The sequence below is a fragment of the Dermacentor albipictus genome, chromosome 6 (genome assembly GCF_038994185.2).
Source record: "Dermacentor albipictus isolate Rhodes 1998 colony chromosome 6, USDA_Dalb.pri_finalv2, whole genome shotgun sequence".
Lineage (NCBI taxonomy): Eukaryota > Metazoa > Arthropoda > Arachnida > Ixodida > Ixodidae > Dermacentor > Dermacentor albipictus.
This window is the reverse complement of record NC_091826.1, coordinates 123,951,739-123,974,307: the sequence shown is the minus strand read 5'-3', so window position 1 is coordinate 123,974,307 and position 22,569 is coordinate 123,951,739. Positions and strand designations below refer to the sequence as shown.

The 22,569-nt window shown below is 51.7% G+C and overlaps 1 protein-coding gene across 2 annotated transcripts in view; it reads right to left on the bottom strand.

The window, feature by feature from the left end:
• The window catches only part of LOC135899468 (putative phospholipase B-like 2), a 93,217-nt gene extending 81,846 nt beyond the window's left edge, over positions 1-11,371 (bottom strand). The window contains exons 1-3 of one of the 2 annotated variants that reach the window (XM_065428741.2): positions 11,217-11,347; positions 9,763-9,798; positions 385-645 (exon numbers count right to left, since the gene is read on the bottom strand). In XM_065428741.2, coding sequence (XP_065284813.1) covers positions 385-617 — 233 coding nt within the window. In that variant the 5' untranslated portion in view covers positions 618-645; positions 9,763-9,798; positions 11,217-11,347. Of the gene's footprint in view, positions 1-384; positions 646-9,762; positions 9,799-11,216 lie in introns of both variants that reach the window. The other variant, XM_065428740.1, reaches the window with a different exon arrangement.
• Between the last annotated feature and the right edge of the window lie 11,198 nt (positions 11,372-22,569).

The following is a 22,569-nucleotide window of genomic DNA, read 5'->3' as shown; positions in this document are numbered from 1 at the left end:
CCGTAAACATCTGTGTGCAAGAAATAAGAAATGCAAGTTTTCGGTTGTGCAGAGTGGCTTCAACAGCCACAATTAATATATGCGCTGCGCAAAATATGCCTGCCACAGCATAGTTTTACTCATTTTTGTGCCTTTAACTTGCGCAATGACAGTACCGATTAAGTACAGTTCTGTCATAACAACAATGTTTCCTCATCATGCTTACTGTTTATTCAAGATGCCTCCTTTTGCCACTGGGTGACCGTGTAACGATTCGTTGCACTGCGTAGCGTTACTCAAGATGCTTCTGTACACGTAAGTACTGTTGTATTAGAGCGAATACACAGTTTTCCAGGGGGAAAAAATGTATTCGAGCATGAAACTGCGCCTTTGCTCCATACTCACCCGCTGTTCTCGATGTCGTCTCGAAAATTCGCCCATGCCACCGGGGCCAAGGCCGATGAACCACCAAGATGAGGAGCCGACGGCGGCTTGCCGTCGTAGATTTGCAGCCGACTGGTTCCTAATTCTGGTGCAGCCCAAGCCCATTTGCAGTCAGCCGCTTCACACGCAACCAAGAAACCGGCCAGGAAAGAAAGCGGAAATAATACACCAATAGCCATTCCCGAGTGCCTCATTTTGCTTTGGGTTTTCACAGTAGAAGACCTGCACATAAGGAAAACATAAGCATGCAAATATGATCCGTGATTTCTCGGTATATTGAGAAACACATGTGAATCGTAATATTGGCCTTGTTGTGTAGTTTGGAGCATTTTGTATACATATTTTAGGGTTTCTGGCGTAGAATGATGTTTATTGATGCTGTAGGCAGCATTGTATGTCTTCGTGTGAACATAAGCTCAAAAAATTTGGAGGAGCTTAAACTACGCCTTTAAGAGCGGAACGTGATAGCGTTCAGAGGGCCTTGCTGCTTTTCATGTTGCCCGGTAACTACGCCTTATGTAAGAGTAAAGTTTACCGGGAAACGCTCTGTGTCCGTACCCGGGATGGTGTGTACAATCTTCGTGAGCCTCTCTGTGCATGGCCCAAGTCGTGGAACAACCGGAGTATTTTGGGCTGCCGAATGCCAAGCTGGACATCCCACTCACGAAAGAAGAAATCAAAGCAGAAATTGCGGACACGAGAAAGAATGCAGCTCCAGGTCCAGATCAAATAACAGCAGAGTGGTTATTTAACCTCAGCGATGACATCATCACCTCGCTGGTGGAATGCTTCAACGAGCACCATTGGGCTACAGGAACGCTACCAATATCCTGGAAGACGGCCGAGGTTCGGTTGATTCCGAAGCCGAACAAACCCCTTAAACTGGATAACCTAAGATCGATATCGCTGACCTCGTGTTTGTTGAAGCTCATGGAGAGGGTCATCAACACGACACTCAGTAGATACTTAGAAGAGAACACCCTCCTACCTAACACTCAATTCGGCTTTCTCCCTCACCTATCGACGCAGTACGCCCTCTTGTCCCTGTACAAGGACCTCCTTTAGACACCTCCCAAGTCACAGACAAGGGCCATCCTGGCACTTGATTTGACAGGAGCGTTGATAACGTTCTGCATAAAAATATTCTGCAAAGCCTCGCCGACACCAACTGTGGCACCAGAACCTACAACTATATCAAAAACTTCTTATCAGCAAGCAAGCCACTATAAACTTCGGTGGAATAAAATCAGATCCCGTCATTCTAGGCCCGAGAGGAACTCCGCAAGGAGCGGTACTGTCACCCCTTTTCTTCAATTTGGCTATGAAAGATCTCCCAGGCCTTCTATCCGGAATCCCAGGTATCAAGCACACATTGTATGCGGATGATATCACTGTGTGGTGCAACTCGGGGAGTGACGCCGAGATCGAGGAGGGTCTTCAAGCAGCAGCAGACACGGTAGACCAGCACGCCAGCGAGAGAGGCCTCCATTGTGCGCCGGAAAAGTCCGAGTTGCTCATCCTGAAGAACTCGAGGGCACCCCTGGCGCAGAATATCACGGTGCATATAGACAACCACTCAGTAGCGAAATCCACGGAGATCAATATCCTAGGGCTGCATATGCCGCAGGGGCAACTGAACACCACCACTATGGAGAAGCTTACAACATCCACCGAGCAAATTCTCCGGATGATACATCGTATCAGAAATAAGCACCACGGCATGAAGGAAAGGGGACGCCATCCGCTTAGTGCAGGCTATCATGATCTCTCGGATAATGTACGGGATGGCATTGCTTAAAACCTCTCCAAGTCGGAAATTGAAAAGTTCGAGACACTGATCAGGAAGGCCTACAAGACGGCACTGGGGCCACCAAACTCCACGCCAACGGCAAATCTCATGGCTCTAGGAGTACATAATACCCTCAAAGAGATGTGGGAACCACAATGCCTCTCACAACTCAATAGGCTCGCACTCACAAAACCAGATAGAGATCTGCTGGAAAAGATACATATTGCCATGTGGTGGTGACGTTGAATAACACAGTAGCAATACTGTGAACGACAAATCTAACCTTTATTGGGCGAACCTGTGCCCACAAAACAGGCTACACTTATAGCACAACGATAGCGGCGAACACGCTCGGCGGTCGTCGAAAAACTGATCAGCGGGTCAAGCGCGTCGGCTTTTATAGATCAGTCGTCGAATGTTCCAGATTAACTGATGCGACCCGCGTGTGTTCCACAAAGTTCTACACCATTCGTGTCACGCGATGAAATCTGATAACACAAGGTTCGGCGACAGCAGACACGCGGATAGAAGCGTCGATAACTTTCCAGAAACGTCGGATATATGTAGGCGCGTCCCTCGCTCTGCGATTACAGTTGTTAAGCGGCGAAACGTGGTTGCCCGATAAAGATAAGTACACGTGTCATTACCCCCTCTTAAAAAGCATCGACCCGATGCTGCAAACAAACGAAAGTAACAAAGAAAAGCACTCGTAGCAAAGAAAACAACAAACTAAGGAAGTTCATCAGCGTCCGTAAAATGGTTTAAGGCGCACCACGTGGACCACTTCAGATCGTGCGCGGCGCCGTGTGAGTGCGAAATGCCGTCTGCCACGACCTCATAGTCCAGTGCGCCAATACGTCGGATGACCTTGTAGGGTCCGAAATAGCGTCGGAGCAGCTTCTCACTGGGTCCTCGCCGGCGTATCGGGGTCCATACCCAAACACGGTCGCTGGGCTGGTACTCGACGAAACGTCGTCAGAGGTTGTAGTGTCGGCTGTCGGTACGCTGCTGGGTCTTGATCCGTAGGCGGGCGAGCTGTCGGGCTTCTTCGGCGCGCTGGAGATAGGTAGCGACGTCAAGATTCTCGTCGTCAGTGACGTGCGGCAGCATGGCGTCGAGCGTCGTCGTCGGGTTCCTGCCGTAAACCAACTTGAATGGCGTGATCTGTGTTGTTTCTTGCACCGCCGTGTTGTAGGCGAAGGTGACATACGGCAGGACCGCGTCCCACGTCTTGTGCTCGACGTCGACGTACATTGCTAGCATGTCGGCGAGGGTCTTGTTCAGGCGCTCCGTGAGACCATTCGTCTGCGGATGGTAGGCAGTTGTCCTCCTGTGGCTCGTCTGGCTGTACTGCAGAATGGCTTGGGTGAGCTCTGCTGTAAAAGCCGTTCCTCAGTTGGTGATGAGGACTTCTGGGGCACCATGTCGCAGCAGGATGTTCTCGACGAAAAATGTCGCCACTTCGGATGCGCTGCCTTTCGGTAGAGCTTTGGTTTCAGCAAAGCGGGTGAGATAGTCCGTCGCCACGATGATCCACTTATTCCTGGATGTTGACATCGGAAACGGCCACAACAAATCCATCCCAATCTGCTGGAATGGTCGACGAGGAGGTTCGATCGGCTGTAGTAATCCTGCTGGCCTTGTCGGTGGTGTCTTGCGTCGTTGACAGTCTCTGCATGTCTTGACGTAACGGGCGACGTCGGCGGTCAGACGCGGCCAGTAATACTTATCCTGTATCCTCGACAGCGTCCAGGAGAATCCGAGGTGCCCAGCGGTTGGATCGTTGTGTAGGGCTTGCAGTATTTCAGGACGGAGCGCTGACGGCACCACAAGAAGGTAGCTGGCGTGGACTGGTGAGAAGTTCTTCTTCACGAGGAGGTTGTTTCGTAGCGTGAACGAAGACAACACGCGCCTAAATGCCCTAGGGACAACGTCGGTGTTCCCTTTCAAATACTCGACGAGGCCTTTTAGCTCCGGGTCTGCTCGTTGCTGTTTAGTGAAGTCTTCCACGCTTATTATCCCGAGGAAGGCGTCGTCGTCCACGTCGTCTTGCGGCGGGGGATCGATTGGGGCGCGTGATAAGCAGTCGGCGTCGGAGTGTTTTTTTCCGGACTTGTATATTACCGTTACGTCATATTCTTGTAGTCTGAGGCTCCACCGCGCCAGCCGTCCTGAAGGGTCCTTTAAGTTAGCTAGCCAACACAACGCGTGGTGGTCGCTGACGACTTTGAATGGCCTGCCATAGAGGTAAGGGCGGAATTTAGCTGTAGCCCAAATGATGGCGAGGCATTCCTTTTCAGTCGTAGAATAATTTCTTTCCGCTTTTGACAGCGACCGGCTAGCATACGATATCACCCGTTCAAGGCCTTCTTTCCTCTGGACTAGGACGGCACCGAGGCCCAGGCTACTGGCGTCAGTGTAGATTTCAGTATCGGCGTCCTCGTCGAAGTGTGCAAGTACCGGCGGCGACTGCATGCGTCGTTTGAGTTCTTGAAATGCGTCGGCCTGCGGCGTTTCCCAATTGAACTCGACATCAGATTTCGTTAGATGTGTTAGCGGCTCCGCGATGCGCGAAAAGTCCTTGACAAAGCGCCTATAGTAGGCACACATGCCAAGGAATCTGCGCACTGCCTTCTTGTCGATTGGCTGCGGGAACTTTGCGATGGCAGCTGTCTTATGCGGGTCAGGGCGTACCCCAGATTTGCTGATGACATGGCCTAGGAATAGAAGCTCATCGCAAGCGAAGCGACACTTTTCCGGCTTCAGGGTGAGCCCTGATGACTTGATGGCCTCTAATACTGTCGCAAGCCGCTTAAGGTGATCGTCGAAATTTCCGGCGAAGACGACGACGTCATCCAAGTAAACAAGACAGGTCTGCCACTTCAATCCTGCTAAAACCGTGTCCATCACGCGCTGGAACGTTGCAGGCGCCGAGCAAAGTCCAAATGGCATAACCTTGAATTCATAGAGGCCGTCTGGCGTGATGAAGGCGGTCTTTTCGCGATCCCTTTCGTCGACTTCTATTTGCCAGTAGCCAGACTTGAGGTCCATCGATGAGAAGTATTTAGCATTCCAGAGCCGATCTAATGCGTCGTCTATCCGTGGGAGGAGGTATACGTCTTTCTTCGTGATTTTGTTGGTGGGCGTGTTGGCGGCGGCGTCGGCGGACGACGGAATTGCGTCGTTGCAGGACCCTGGCGTGGTCGCGGAAGGGGACCTTGACGGCGTACGACGGCGGCGTAGGTCATCGCTTCGGGCTGCGGTTGCGGTAATTGGGTTGCACCTCCGGGACTCCAAGCGACCGCTGAACCTCATCTTTGACGATGTCAGCGATCGAAGCCACTTGGGGCTGCGACGAAGGGAGGACCTTGCGCAGTTCTTCGCGCACAATGGCCCTGATGGTCTCCTGAAGGTCGCCGGAATCCAGTCCTTGGATGGCGTACTGTGGCGTGAGCCCCTGGCGGTTATATTGCCGGGTGCGCATCTCCAGAGTTTTCTCGATCGTCGATGCCTCTGCAGAAAACTCAGCTACGGTCTTCGGCGGGTGACGAATAAGTTCTGCGAAAAGTTCTTGCTTGACGCCCCGCATCAGGAAGCGGACTTTTTTCTCCTCTGACATTTCCGGGTCGGCGTGCCGGAAAAGACGGGCCATCTCCTCCGTGAAGATCGCGATCGTCTCGTTTGGCAGCTGCACTCTGGGTTCTAGTAGTGCTTGGGCTCGCTCTTTTCGTACGACGCTTGTGAACGTTTGTAAGAAGTCGCTTCGGAACAGGTCCCATGTCGTTAAAGTGGCTTCTCGATTCTCGAACCAGGTCCTGGCGGCGTCTTCCAGTGCGAAATAGACATGCCGCAGCTTGTCGTCGCTGTCCAAACTGTTAAACGTAGCGACCCTCGCATACGTCTCGAGCCAGGTTTCCGGGTCCTCGAATGTTGATCCGCGGAACGTCGGAGGGTCCCTGGGGTGCTGCAGCACGATGGGGGACGCTGGGGCTGCAATTGGGGTTGCCTTGTCCACAATTTGTTTGGTCTTCTCAGGTAGAAGTCCATGTTCCGGGGGCAGTCCTTGCAGTCGGCGGCTAGCACGCTGGTCTTGGGCGACGTTGGTTTTGTCGTCGGGCTTCGGGCTAGGATCGCGGCTTTGCGGGGGCGTTCGGTACATGAACGCGCAAGCACCTACACCAGATGTCACGTGGTGGTGAAATTGAATAACACAGTAGCAATACTGTGAACGACAAATCTAACCTTTATTGGGCGAACCTGTGCCCACAAAACAGGCTACACTTATAGCACAACGATAGCGGCGAACACGCTCGGCGATCGTCGAAAAACTGATCAGCGGGTCAAGCGCGTCGGCTTTTATAGATCAGTCGTCGAATGTTCCAGATTAACTGATGGGACCTGCGTGTCTTCCACAAAGTTCTACACCATTCGTGTCACGCGATGAAATCTGATAACACAAGGTTCGGCGACAACAGACACGCGGATAGAAGCGTCGATAACTTTCCAGAAACGTCGGATACATGTAGGCGCGTCCCTCGCTCTGCGATTACAGTTGTTAAGCGGCGAAACGTGGTTGCCCGATAAAGATAAGTACACGTGTCAATATTAATCTGCCCTATACGATAGACCAAAGGGAAGAAGTACCACGGGATGGGAGGAGACAAATGAACGTGTACCCCATTCCGCGGAACATGCATATCGCATATAACCTCGAAAGGAGAAAAGCGAGAGTGGAAGCCCTGCAGAAGAAATGGGACGAGCAACCTAACACCCTTGACGTGGAGAGCTGCAGGGCCAAAGAATGGAGTGATGACTATTGTTGTCTGAACACCTTCAGAATCTATGGTGAACTGCGCCTCAATGAAAACATCCAACCCCACTCACGCAGAGGAAGCAGCTATTGCATTAGCTATAGCATCTAACCCCAACGCCGATGTGCTCACTGACTCACAGAACGCCTGTCGCAACTTCAATAATGGATTAATTCACAGGTCACGGTTGTCATTGCTGATTAAGCATCCACCCAGCCAAGCCTCAGTCATCTGGTTTCCCGATCACCTGGAACTACCAGGAGGAAACGAAGCCGCTCACAGGCATACCCGAACTCTTCTATACCGGGCGTCTCCCCCTGATGACCTTGAAGGGTGCTGCGACCTAACTGCTCTAGCAGTGTATGCTGACAATCTCGCACCATACAGAACAGCCAGGAAGGCGTACCCAACACCACATAAATCCCTCAATAAGGTAGAAGAGAAGACTCTTAGGAGACTACAAACTAATACATACCCAACGCCACTAAGTTACACCAGTGGTACCCTACACTATACTCCTTGAAATGCCCACGCCGTGGATAGGTAGCTAACCTCTACCACATGGTGTGGGCTTGCCAACTTAATCCCATAGTTGACCCCATTCCAAATCCCTCAGAAGAGCAGTGGGAGGCTATTCTGCTCAGTGATGATCCTGACCGTCAGCACTGGCTGGTAGGGAGGGCCAGCGCAGCAGCAATAACCAGTGGACTACCGGACTAGGTGGTCCACCCACGAGTTCTATGAATATTCTGCAAATAAAGATGTTTTCAATCAAATTACCGGGAAACACTGGCTGTGAACGCTATGCACGACTGGGAGCTTTCTGGTACAAACGCGGCCTCTTGCGTGGGTCGACGTCCTGTTATTGTTTCGCACATTTATTATATCGGTCTGAGAAGAGCTAACATAAAGGACATGCACTGTCGGTATTTTTTCCATTACCTTTGTTTGTTGACTCACATTCACGAAATTAGGAGGAATAACGTTGTAAAGAAGGAAAGATAAGGTATGATCAAGCTTGGTGGTAGAGAAGTGATTGGCATTGCGTGATTCGCAATTTGGTTCGAAAATCTCTTTGCCGAGGCGATGTCCCACGCGGGACGCCGGGTTTTCTCTCTTCCTACTCAAGTTCATCCATCTGTTCAATACCGACTTTAATAAAGTTTAGATGTCATTCAAAAATTTTTCTTAAATTTTGATACCTCATTGGGGCTATTTTGCGTTCTATTCACTTGACAAAAAAAGGCATTGACAATTTCGGTGCCTTCGATTGCCCTAATGCAGAATAATAGGTACACGTAGGCTTCGAAAGAAGCTCGCCACACCAAAACGTGAAAACTTAATCAAGGCAACTAAATGTGAAATAAATGCATTCGTATCGTGCCATTTATGCAAAGTGAAAATTACATGTTTTGTGCAATACCTAACGGAAGGGAATCTCCGTATGAGGTTACACAATTGGAAAAGTGAACACTAGCACATAAAAAGTGTCCCACCTTACGTGGACCAATATCTTAAAGACGCCAGTCTACGTTATAACATGCTCACATACAGGATAATTCGCAATCCAGTTAAGTAACTTATGCATTATATATTTACTTGACAAATTAGCAAATAACCAGACATCACTGAACTGTTCGTATATATTGCATTTGTTTTTCAAACGAGGATATATATTCAGAGTGCAACGATATCTCGCGGTTTCCTTGGGCCGATTCATGTAGAAGACATTGCAAGCACGCACCCACACATACATGCTCATTTCTCAGAATTGTTTTTATTGACATACGCGCCGTCAAGGAAACTATTTTCTCTGCCAGGATAATTTCTTTAAAAAAAGTTCATCGTTTCCCAGAGAACGCAATGCCGGTCTTTCTGCAAGCTTTGGGTTGGATATCTCAAAAGTGGTGCTGGTCTAAGGGCCCTTAGCGAACGTGTTGCAAGCATCGACCAAATGCTGTTTCGCAAAAAATTATTCAATAATGAAGTTACACCTTTCATGTCAAAACAGGTGTCTAAGGTATCCATATTAGGGCGACAAGAAAATACAGACTTAGGAAGGTAGAAGTAGAAAGCAACAGAATAAGGACTGAACTGTTTGTGAATAAGGACTGAACTATTTGTGATTTCGGATTCTTGGGGTAGTCGGTGGGCAAGTAATCGAAACGGTATGGCGCGAAAAAGAGGTAGACACGAAGATATATGAAATACATGCCAAAGCATTCTAAGAGCACACCATACGACGGGCGGTATCGAAAGAATACGTACAAGCACGGTGCATGCGTGTGCAAATCACGTCGAAAAATGTTAGCAATGCATGCATTACCAACATGCATTAACGCCACTTTTGTTTATATTTTTCAGAACCAGATCCGGCTATTTCATACGTCGCTGTGACTTTTTGTTGCCATGTTACTATAACCAATGCGAACGAAAGCGCGCACTTATTGAAAACTGCAGACAACAGGAGCGTGAAAACATTACGCGATTAGGACGGCAGCTATTGTTCTAACGCAGCGGTAACATCGGCGAGTTCTGAAATCCTCCTCACATTAAAATTAACTCAGTGCCCTGCCACTCAGTGAACAAGGATGACCAGCGAAGCTGTGTATGTGGGCCCCTTAATGATGAACTATACCTCCAAGGTGGGTCGGCGCGACATTGCACTATCTTAGGGATCAACCCATGTAAGGGGAGGTTTTTGCTTACGACACTAAAATGGAATGCTAAAATACTTACGACACTTTCCTTGGAAGGCAGAGTTATGCAGGTTCGCTGTAAAAAAAAATTTCGGCGTTAGCTATCACCGTTTTCGTTAGTATGACTACATCAGCATTGTTTGCGCCGCGAAATGAAGACCGTTGATCGCGCTTGTTCAGAAAGCTGTAAATATTAGAAAAAAAGATGAAAAATATATTCAACAGAGACGACAATTTCCCTTCATACCTGTGACGAACAGGTATCATGACCCAACAGATGCGGCTTCATGGGCGTGAAAAGGTAAACATATGTGAGGATCCACTTCTCAAACATTATCCTTTGACGGCAGAAATATGACTTAGTTTGCTTATATAAAAACCACTATAGCAAAAGGAAAGGAGCTGCCCGCCAGCTTTCCCAAATTCCATCAGCCTTTTTCCGAGATGTCTGAATGGAAATATATTAATACCCCGTAGGACTCCGATACCAGTTTTTACCGCTTCTGCTGTCTCAGCTTTTGAGCCAAAGTCTGTAAAAGAGCTTAAAGCTTGTCGGTCGTTACGGGCGCACCTGAATGCATGGGAAAGAGCCACACTCGAAGTTGGCGATAGGTTCTGTCAAGATATGGCACGAAGATAAGTCATGTGCCGGTGATGCCCACAAACGGCTCTGCCGCACGTCGGCCACCGATATCCGGAGTATTCGATGCTATAAGAAATTTGGGTAGCTTTTCTCGAACTTGGCGGACGTAGTGACACCATGATGCCGCGATACAGACGCAATATTTATGCTTTGCACATACTTCATTACGTGAACGAACGCATGCTCACTTATACCTAATCGTTTTCTTTGGTATACGCGCCGATAGCGAAGCTGTTTTGTCACACGCGATAATTATCTTCAAATGCACTGAAATATACGGTGTATAAGCAGCGCAATTGGACTGTGAATTATCCTGTAAAGTGTTGCTGTGGCGTAACATATAATGACGCTCTTTAACAATTAGTCCTGCATTAGGTGGGAGACGGCATGTGCTAATGTTGGCTTTGTCCATTTAAGCTGTACTTCATTTCCTAGAACATATGCAAAGCGTTAAGCTGTTTTTAGTGCTAGCCGAGGCCAAGACTCGGTCCGGAAAATAATGTGCTTGCCGAGTACGGGATTCGAAAGCGGAAATTTAACCTCAAGTGGCTCGCAGTGCTCCCAATAATCAAAAACTTGAAGCGAATTGCATATCAGTCTAACGCCAGCCATCAAGATTAGTTCCGATCGCAGAAACGCGGACGCAGTTCGTCGATACAACTTGAACTGAGAAAGCTCACTCGGTAAAATGCAGAGAATTAAGTTGTAACTTCGCCAACTTCTGGGCGCATTAGCACTGGCATTATAAAGCACTGCCTCATGGTGCCCACGCGATGTAACCATGTCGTCTCTGACCTCACACACGTTGTTTACAATCTACTCGCGGCCAACAAACGAGAAGCGAAGCTTACCGTAGGGAGACGCCGGCGTCCGTCCGTCTTCGCTGCTCCGCGCAGCGCACTGGCTTATCGCGACGGGAACGACGTCACGTGTTGGCGCTACTGGCGTCGTCGAGCATCCTACAACGCTGCCGTATCCGGGTAAAGGGCGCGGGGAGACACAGGATTCGCTCGAAGCGTGCTCGTATCAAATATCATTATGCGCGCTGCAGCGCAAATAGAGAAAGGGTAAATATCTGAGAACACCTAAGCACTTCTTGTGATTTGTGAATGCGAAAGGATTATGCCAACTGCACGCAGCTGTGCTGCACGGTGCTTCGAGATTGTTCGTGGGCAAGCGAGCGCGTAGAGATGCTTGACCAACGCCTCGTAGATAGCACAAGGCTGGTGCACTTCGATCCGTGGCGACGTGCTACCTGGCTCGACTGCTATAGTATCTAACGGGAACGCTCCCGAGTAAGCCGAGGTGATTTTTATGTCACCACCTTCGTCAGGCCAGGCTTGGCAATTGACATTTCGCTCCAAGCAGCAAGCACTGAACGACACGCTGACCTACACGAAGAAGATTAGGAACGAGCCGCGCCATCTCTATCCGAATGCACCGGTTTCCCGTGCCAACGGCAGGCAACCCGGGCACGCATTCTTCGGAGATCCCATGAACCTTTCCGAAGACCTCTAGCTCGGAGACAAGAGCCTGGTCCAGAAGATCCACGGGGTAGCCAAATACCCTAACCAACTTCACTCGCACACCTCTATACTCAAAACAAACTTCCACATCACGAACCTTCAATGCGGGATGAGCTGAGAAGCGATCAACCGCGGCCTTAGTCTTAAACGTTATCTCGAACCTTCCTGCACCAAAGTCCTGCACTGCGTTAAGGTCGGTCAACGAAAAGCGTTTTCCGAGTGCCTTGCAAACATCTACATTGGACGCGCATTTCGGAACTCGCCCGAAAAACGTAAGCGGCCGAAGCCGCGATGCGGCCACCATCGCGGTGAAAATCACGTGGCGCCGACGCCTAGCCGAAGTTTAAGCTAGCACTACACAAGGTAGGAAGCTAAACGCCCTCAGCTAAACACTGGAGAAAACCAAGGACAAAAATAGCCACCGGAACACCTCACCAAATCGAAGAACAGCAGGTTGGAGTCTAGAAGAATCCGCACCGTAATCTTATCCAACCATCCGAGAGGGGCCCACGTGGAGGGGATCCGTAGCACCGAAGCTCGAACGCACAAATAACACATCCACAGCACCTATCCCGCCTCTCCGGCCACAAGCAGCATGTCGAGCACGATGCGGATAGCTCAACTAACGAGATGGGAATTCGCTCCCCTAATGATAAATTCGCTCCCCTAAGCCGGTAAAGCAGGCAGTATGGTGGACGACCCTCAAGGCAGAGGAGGAGACGGGTGAGAATGGAGAGGGCGTCGAATGAACCGCCACACAATGAGATGTCGATACTGGGCTGCAGAAAATGGAGAGTTTCCAGGAAGAGCTTCTCAAACAGGTGCAAGAGCTCAAAAATGAGCTAAACACAGAACGTGAGGCACAGAAGGTAGTTGAAAAGAGACTGGAAGCAGCCGAGGAAAAGCTGAACAGGCCCGCCATTCTGACCGAGAATGTGCGTGACAATTGAACGCAGACCCCTGGCGCGACAGACGCGGGAGGGTCAGAGAAATACGTGAAACGCAGGCAGGGTGATGATGGGTTAGCTGGAAAGAGCAGCACCTACCTTGAGGCCGCTACGCGGAAAAAGCAGGAGCCGAGTGGACAATGCCCCTTGTCGAGTCCGAATCACGCGGAAAATGACAAAGGGAAGCAGGGAGAGGTAGGTGAGAGTGAAAGGGTGATTATTGCAGGCCATGCAAACCTGGCTGGGTGTTCGAAAGCAATTGTGGAGAGGGTGAAAGGCGACAAAAGAGTGGTGGTAGGGACATTTCCAGGGCGCAGACTGGGTTCTGTCATGGAGCGAGCAAGAGAAGCTCGCGGAAAATGCCCACGTGCGCAACCTCGTCATAGTAGCAGGTGGGCTAAATGACGTCCTAAACAGGAAAGCGCCAGGACTAGCCCAGCGCTTGGCGAAGGGGGTGGACGACTTGCGTGAGCTATCCCCTCAGGTGCAGATCGTGGTGTGCACGGTGCCGGAGGTGCCTGTGCCTGACAGTCACATACAAAGAGCCGTAGTGGCTGCTAATGAGGCCATATGGAAAATGAGCCGAGAGAAAGGCTTCGAGGTTGCCGAAGTAAACAGGGAAGTGAGAAGTTGCGGTGGTTTTAAACGAGACGGGATCCACTTCAATTACAGGTTAGCACGAGAAGTGGGCTGGCGAATTGGTGGTCGCGCTGTTGCTTTTTTAGGGGACCCGTGTGCGCTCAGGAGGTCAGAGTAGATAGTAATGAAGAAGGTCCCCTAGGGGAACATCAGAAGAGCATCGCCACGGAAAATCGAAAAAGGAGGAAAACAAGAAAAAGAGCTCGCCATGCGATAGGTTTCATAAACATGCAGGGCGGCAGAAGAAAGGAAAAGTGGGCAGAGATTGAGGAGCAGTTACACAGAGAACAAATAGGGGTGTACGCGGTTACAGAAACGCACCTTAGAGACTCAGAAGAGCCACCAGTTATTGACAAGTATGTTTGGGAAGGGCGCAACAGAACTAAGTCGGAAAGAAAGGGAGGGGGAGTCGGAACGCTCATCCATCAGGGAGCCAAATGGAAAAGAGTAAATTCACAATGTCAAGAGCATCTTTGGTTATCAGGTACAATGAGTGGGAAAGAAACTTGGCTGGGCGTTACGTATTTGTGGACCGGAAAAAAAATTGCACAGAGAAGAATAAAGAGGTAGTGGAATGCATAAGCGCTTATATTGACACGTGTACTTATCTTTATCGGGTGACCACGTTTTGCCGCTTAACTGTAATCTCACAGCGAGGGACGCGCCTGCATGTATCCGACGTTTCTGTAAAGTTATCGATGCTTCTATCCGCTGTCTGTTGTCGCCGAACCTTATGTTATCTGATTTCATCACCTGACGCGAATGGTGTAGAACTTTGTGAAATGCACGCAGGTCCGAACGATTAGTCTGGAACATTCGACGACTGCTCTATAAAAGCCGACGCGCTTGACCCGCTGATCAGATTTTCGACGATCGCCGAGCGTGTTCGCCGCTATCGTTGTGCTATAAGTGTAGCCTGTTTTGTGGGCACAGGTTCACCCAAGAAAAGTTAGTTTTGTCGTTCACAGTATTGCTACTGTGTTCCTTGACGTTACGACCACGTGACATCTGGTAGAGGTGCTTGTGAGTTCATGTACCGAACGCCCCCGCAAAGCCGCGATCCAAGGCCGATTCCCGAGGACAAAACCAACGTCGTCCAAGGCCAGCGTGCTAGCCGCCGACTGCAAAGATTGCCCCCAGAGCACGGATTCTACCTGAGACGAGCAGGAAGATTGCCATCAAGTCCACCCCAATGGCAGCCCCAGCATCCCCCGTCATGCTGCAGCAGCCCAGGGAGCCCCCCATGTTCCGCGGTTCAACATTCGAGGACCCGGAAACCTGGCTCGAGATGTACGAGAGGGTCGCTGCATTTAACGGCTGGAACAGCGACGACAAACTGCGACATGTCTTCTTCGCATTGGAAGACGCTGCCAGGACGTGGTTCGAGAACAGAGAAGCCACCTTAAGGACCAGGGACCCTTTCCGAAGCGGCTTCCTCCAGACATTCACAATCGTCGTACGCCGAGAACGAGCCCAAGCACTACTAGAAACCCGAGTGCAGGTACCTAACGAGACCACCGTGATCTTTACAGAAGAAATGAGCCGCCTATTCCGCCACACCGACCCGGAAATGTCGGAGGAAAAGAAAGTCCGGCTACTAATGCGTGGTGTAAAGGAGGAACTTTTCGCCGGTATGGTACCAAACCCACCGAAGACCGTCGACGAGTTTCTTCGCGAGGCCACTGGCATCGAAAAGACACTAGAGATGCAAAACCGGCAATTAGACCGCCGCACCAACTCTACAAACTATGCCGGAGTTCAATCACTGGCCTCCGACGACCTGCGCGAGGTTATCAGGGCAGTCGTACGAAAGGAGCTTCAGAAGATCTTCCCGTCGTTGCAGCCTCAAGTGGCCTCGATAGCTGACATCGTCAAAGATGAGGTTCAGCGGTCGCTTGGAGTTCCGGAGGTGCAGCGTCAATTACCGCAACCCCAGCCCGAAGCGATGACCTACGCCGCTGTCGTACGCCGTCAAGGTCCTCCTCCGCGACCACGCCAGGGCCCTGCAACGCCGCAATTCCGTTGACCACCGCCGCCACCGCCAGCACGCCCACCCGTCGCCCAGCGCAGCTACCCGAGAAAGACAGACATTTGGCGAGCCCCCGACCACCACCCGCTCTGCCATCACTGCGGAGAAGCCGGCCATGTGTATCGCCGATGCCCATACCGCGACTTGGGACTGAGAGGGTTCGCCATCAACGCGCAGCGTCCACAGCTTGGAGAGCGCCCAGGTGACATCGCCGATTACCTCGCCGCTACTCAATGGAGCCCTCGACGACCGTCCCGTTCGCCGTCACCAGGCCGCTACCTGTCGCCGCAGCACCGACCATACACCGGCCCAGCCCGGGGCCGCTCTGTGAGCCCATATCCGGAAAACTAAAAGCAGCAACCGATGGAGGTGCGGTTGCTGTTCGTCGAACTGACGAAGATCCTCCGCCGCTGACGAAGACGACGAAGAAACCATCTCGACGACCTAATGACGACACGCCGCCGTCCCGAAGAAGTCGTGAAGCCAAAACTACACCGACGAAAGACGACTTGACGACGCGACGTTCCAGCTTCAGTTCAAGACGACGCAGCCGTGATCCGACGCCAAGACCCAACTGCAACGCCAGACAAAGAACTACCGACCTCGACGTGCTTCTCGACGGCCATGCAGTCACTGCCTTAGTCGACACACCGGCTGATTACGGCGTAATGAGTGGACACATCGCCGCCCAGTTGAAGAAGGTTAAGACTGCATGGGAGGGTCCCCAAATTTCGACCGCTGGTGGACACCTCATTACGCCAACTGGAATCTGCACGGCAAGAATTACCGTTCATGACCCGACTTACCCTGCCACCTCCGTTATCCTCCAACAGTGTTCGCGAGACATCATTCTCGGCATGGACTTCCTGAACCAACACGGCGCAATCATTAACGTGAAGTCGAAGTCCATAACGCTGTCGGAAGATCGAGCGATACCGCCGGAGAGCTCTAGTAGTCACCATGCCTTAAGTGTGCTCGAAAGTCAAGTCAGCATCTCGCCTCGTTCCAGCATTATCATATCCGTAGGCACCAAAACGCCTGCCGACGTAGAAGGCGTCATCGAGGGTGACCAACGTCTGCTGCTAGACCGTGAAATTTGCGTCGCAAGAGGGATCGCTCGACTACATGGAGGGAAAACTGAAGTGTTGCTGACAAACTTCAGCCAGGAGTTCAAGCACATCAACAAGGGCACGACGATCGCGTACATCGAGGAAATTCTGGAAACCAGTAATGCGTTTGTCCTCTCGGATTCCGCCGCATCTACCCCAACGACCATGGTTCCCGAACCAGACCACGATATAAATCCAAGTCTCTCCGTGATTAAGCTACAGCAGCTCAAAAGTCTCCTCCAACGATACAAAGGCTGCTTCTCGACGTCATCGAGGATTCGACAAACACCAGTCGCCAAGCATCGCATAATAACCGAGGAGAGCACTCGACCACTCCGCCAGAGCCCTTACCGATTTTCGCCGCAAGAACGTGAAGCTATAAGACAACAAGTCGACGAAATGCTGCGCGACGATATCATCCAGCCGTCGAAAAGCCCGTGGGCATCGCCTGTTGTCTTGGTGAAGAAAAAGGATGGCACCTTACGTTTCTGTGTCGATTATCGTCCACTGAACAAAATAAAAAAAAAGGATGTATACCCCCTACCACGAATAGACGACGCATTAGATCGGCTCTGCAACGCAAAATAGTTCTCGTCGATGGATCTCAAGTCTGGCTACTGGCAAATAGAAGTCGACGAGAGAGATCGCGAAAAGAGCGCCTTCATCACGCCAGACGGCCTCTACGAGTTCAAGGTCATGCCATTTGGACTTTGCTCGGCGCCTGCAACATTCCAGCGCGTCATGGACACGGTGTTAGCAGGATTGAAGTGACAGACCTGTCTTGTTTACTTGGTTGACGTCGTCGTCTTCGCCGAAAATTTCGACGATCACCTTAGGCGGCTTGCGACAGTACTAGAGGCCATCAAGTCATCAGGGCTCACTCTGAAGCCAGAAAAGTGCCTCTTCGCTTACGATGAGCTTCTGTTCCTAGGCCACGTCATCAGCAAGTCTGGGGTACGCCCTGACCCGCATAAGACAGCTGCCATCGCAAAGTTCCCGCAGCCCAGCGACAAGAAGGCAGTGCGTAGATTTCTTGGCATGTGTGCCTACTACAGGCGATTTGTCAAAGACTTTTCGCGCATCGCTGAGCCGCTGACACAGCTAACTAAATGTGATGTCGAGTTCAAGTGGGAAACGCCGCAGGCCGACGCATTTCAAGAACTCAAACGACGCATGCAGTCGCCGTCCGTGCTTGCGCACTTCGACGAGCACGCCGATACCGAAATCCACACTGACGCCAGTAGCCTAGGCCTCGGTGCCGTGCTAGTCCAGAGAAAAGATGGTCATGAACACGTGATAGCTTACGCTAGCCGATCGTTGTCAAAAGCGGAATGCAACTATTCTACAACCGAAAAGGAATGCCTCGCCATCGTTTGGGCTACAGCGAAATTTCGCCCGTACCTATATGGCAGGCCATTCAAAGTCGTCAGCGACCATCACGCTTTGTGTTTTCTAGAGAATTTAAAGGATCCTTCAGGACCTGCTGGCGCGGTGGAGCCTAAGACTGCAAGAATATGATATCACTGTAACCTATAAGTCCGGACGAAAACACTCTGATGCCGATTGCCTATCACGCGCCCCCATTGACTCGCCGCCGCAAGATGACGAAGATGACGACGCCTTTCTCGGCATTTTAAGCGCAGAAGACTTCGCTGAACAGCAGCGAGCAGACCCGGAGTTGAAAAACCTGAAATCTTATCGCACAGCGCGGGACGCGCTGTGCGATAAGATTTGTTAGGCGGTGAAACCTGGTCGCCCGATAAATATAAATACACGTGTGAATACCCCCCTCTTAAAAAGCATCACTCACTACCACGTCACTACCACGTGACATCTGGTGGAGGTCTGGTGCATTCATGTACCGAACGCCCCCGCAAAGCCGCGATCCAAGCCCAAAGCCCGAGGACAAAACTAACATCACCGAAGACCAGCGTGCTAGCCGCAGACTGCAAGGACTGCCCCCAGAGCACGGACTTCTACCTGAGCCGACAAAGAAGATCGTGGTCAAAACAACCCCAATGGCTGCCCCAGCGTCCCCCGTTATCCTACAACAGCCTCGGGACCCACCGACCTTCCATGGAGCACCGACTGAAGACCCAGAATCCTGGTTGGAGACCTACGAACGAATCGCGACTTTTAACAACTGGGACTCCGACGACAAGCTGCGGCATGTATACTTTGCCTTAGAAGATGCCGCCAGAACGTGGTTTGAGAACCGGGAGTCGACCTTGACGACATGGGACCTCTTCCGTACCGGCTTCCTGCACACCTTTACGAGCGTCGTGCGCAAGGAAAGGCCCGAAGCCATGCTGGACGCCCGAGTGCAGCTACCTAACGAGAACGTCGCCATCTTCACGGAAGAAATGAAACGTCTGTTCCGCCATGCCAACACGGATATGCCTGAGGAGAAGAAAGTCCGCCTTCTCATGCGTGGTGTGAAGGAAGAACTTTTCGGCGCAATGATACGAAGCCCACCGAAGACCGTAGAAGAGTTCCTTCGCGAGGCCACCAGCATCGAGAAGACACTCGAAATGCGGAACTGGCAATTCAACCGCCGCACAAGCTCTACTCACTACGCAGGAATTCATTCACTGGCCACGGACGATCTGCGCGAGACCATCAGGGCCATTGTGCGCGAAGAACTGCGCAAGGTCTTGCCTTCATCGCAGCCTCAAGTGGCCTCTATCGCCGACATCGTGAAAGAAGAGGTGCACCGATCCCTTGGAGTTCCTGAGGTGCAACCAGAACCACCGCAGCCGGAAGCAATGACCTACGCCGCCGCCGCCGTCGCCCGCCGTCAAGGCCCTCCTCCGCGACCGCGCCAAGGTCCTGCAACACCGCAATTCCGTCGTCCACCGCCGCCGCCGCCAGCGCGCCCACCCGTCGCCCAACGCATCTATGCGAGGAAGACGGACATTTGGCGAGCCCCCGACCACCGCCCGCTCTGCTATCACTGCGGAGAATCCGGCCATGTGTACCGCCGATGCCCATACCGCGACTTGGGACTGAGAGGGTTCGCCGTCAACGCGCCGCGTCCACAGCTTGGCGAGCGCCCACGCGATAACGCCGATTACCTCGCCGCTACTAAGTGGAGCTCTCGACGACCGTCGCGTTCGCCATCACCAGGCCGCTACCTGTCGCCGCAGCGCCGACCATACACTGGCCCAGCCCGGGGCCGGTCAGCGAGCCCATACCCGGAAAACTAAAAGCAGCAACCGATGGAGGTGCGGTTGCTGTTCGTCGAACTGACGAAGATCCTCCGCCGCCGACGAAGACGACGAAGAAACCATCTCGACGACCTAATGACGACACGCCACCGTCCCGACGAAGTCTGGAAGCCAAAACTACACCGACGAAAGACGACTTGACGACGCGACGTTCCAACTTCAGTTCAACACGACGCAGCCGTGATCCAACGCCAAGACCTAACTGCAATGCCAGACAAAGAACAACCGACCTCGACGTGCTTCTCGACGGCCACGCAGTCACTGCCTTAGTCGACACAGGGGCCGATTACTCCGTAATGAGTGGACACATCGCCGCCCAGTTGAAGAAAGTGAAGACCGCATGGGAAGGCCCTCAGATTCGCACCGCTGGAGGACACCTCATCACGCCGACTGGGATCTGCACGGCACGAATAACCATTCATGACCGGACTTACCCTGCGACCTTCGTTATCCTCCAACAGTGTTCACGAGACGTCATTCTCGGTATGGACTTCCTGGACCAACACGGCGCAATCATCAACCTCAAGTCGAAGTCAGTAACGCTGTCGGAAGATAAAGCAATGCCGCCGGAGAGCCCTCGTAGTCACCACGCCTTGAGTGTGCTTGAAGATCAAGTGAGCATCCCGCCTCGCTGCAGCATTGTTATTTCGGTCAGCACCGAAACACCCGCTGACGTAGAAGGCGTCATCGAAGGCGACCAACGTCTACTGCTAGACCGTGAAATTTGCGTAGCAAGAGGGATCGCTCGACTGCATGGAGGGAAAACTGAAGTGTTGCTGACAAACTTCAGCCAGGAGTTCAAGCACATCAACAAGCGCACGACGATCGCGTACATCGAGGAAATTCTGGAAACAAGTAATGCGTTTGTCCTCTCGGATTCCGCCGCATCTACCCCGACGACCATGGTTCCCGAACCAGACTACGACATTAATCCAAATCTCCCTATGATTAAGCAACAGTAGCTCAGAAGTCTGCTCCGATGATACAAAGGCTGCTTTTCGACGTCATCGAGGATTCGACAAACACCAGTCGCCAAGCATCGCATAATCACCGAGGAATGCGCTCGACCATTCCGTCAGAGCCCTTACCGAGTTTCGGCGCGAGAACGTGAAGCTAGAAGAGAAGAAGTCGACGAAATGCTGCGCGACGACATCATCCAGCCATTGAAAAGCCCGTGGGCATCCCCTGTAGTTCTGGTAAAGAAAAAGGACGGAACCCTACGTTTCTGCGTCGATTATCCGCGTCTGAACAAGATCACGAAGAAGGACGTATATCCCCTCCCACGGATAGACGACGCATTGGATCGGCTCTGCAACGCTAAATACTTCTCGTCCATGGATCTCAAGTCTGGCTATTGGCAAATAGAAGTCGACGAAAGAGATCGCGAAAAGACCGCCTTCATCACCCCAGACGGCCTCTACGAGTTCAAGGTTATGCCATTCGGACTGTGCTCGGCGCCTGCAACGTTCCAGCGCGTGATGGACACGGTTTTAGCAGGATTGAAGTGGCAGACCTGTCTCGTATACTTGGATGACGTCGTCGTCTTCGCCGAAAATTTCGACGTTCACCTTAGGCGGCTGGCAACAGTACTAGAGGCCATCAGGACATCAGGACTTACTCTGAAGCCGGAAAAGTGCCGCTTCGCTTACGAGGAGCTTCTATTTTTAAGCCACGTCATCAGCAAATCTGGAGTCCGCCCCGACCCGCAGAAGACAGCTGCCATAGCAAAGTTCCCACAGCCCATTGACAAGAAGGCAGTGCGTAGATTTCTTGGCATGTGTGCCTACTACAGGCGATTTGTCAAGAACTTTTCACGCATCGCTGAGCCGCTGACGCAGCTAACTAAATGTGACGTCGAGTTCAAGTGGGAAACGCCGCAGGCCGAGGCATTTCAAGAAATCAAACGACGCATGCAGTCGCCGCCCGTACTTGCGCACTTCGACGAGAACGCCGATACCGAAATCCACACTGACGCCAGTAGCCTAGGCCTCGGCGCCGTCCTGGTCCAGAGAAAAGATGGACATGAACACGTGATAGCTTACGCTAGCCGGTCGTTGTCAAAAGCGGAAGGCAATTATTCTACAACCGAAAAAGAATGCCTCGCCATCGTTTGGGCTACAGCGAAATTTCGCCCTTACCTATATGGCAGGCCATTCAAAGTCGTCAGCGACCATCACGCCTTGTGTTGGCTAGCGAATTTAAAGGATCCCTCAGGACGGCTAGCACGGTGGAGCCTCAGACTACAAGAATACGACTTCACTGTAACATACAAGTCCGGACGAAAACACTCAGACGCCGATTGCCTATCACGCGCCCCCATTGACCCGCCGCCGCAAGATGACGAGGATGACGACGCCTTCCTTGGTATAATAAGCGCGGAAGACTTCGCCGAACAACAACGAGCGGACCCGGAACTTAAAGGCCTCGTCGATTATTTGGAAGGGCACACCGACGTTGTCCCCAGGGCATTTAAGCGCGGATTATCTTCCTTCACGCTTCAAGACAGTCTACTCGTGAAGAAGAACGTCTCACCAGTCCACGCCAATTACGTTCTTGTTGTCCCATCAGGATTTCGTCCAGAAGTATTGCACGCCCTACATGACGATCCGACCGCTGGACACCTCGGATTTTCCCGGACACTATCGAGGATACAAGAAAAGTATTATTGGCCGCGCCTGACCGCCGACGTCACCCGTTATGTCAGAACATGCCGAGACTGTCAGCGAC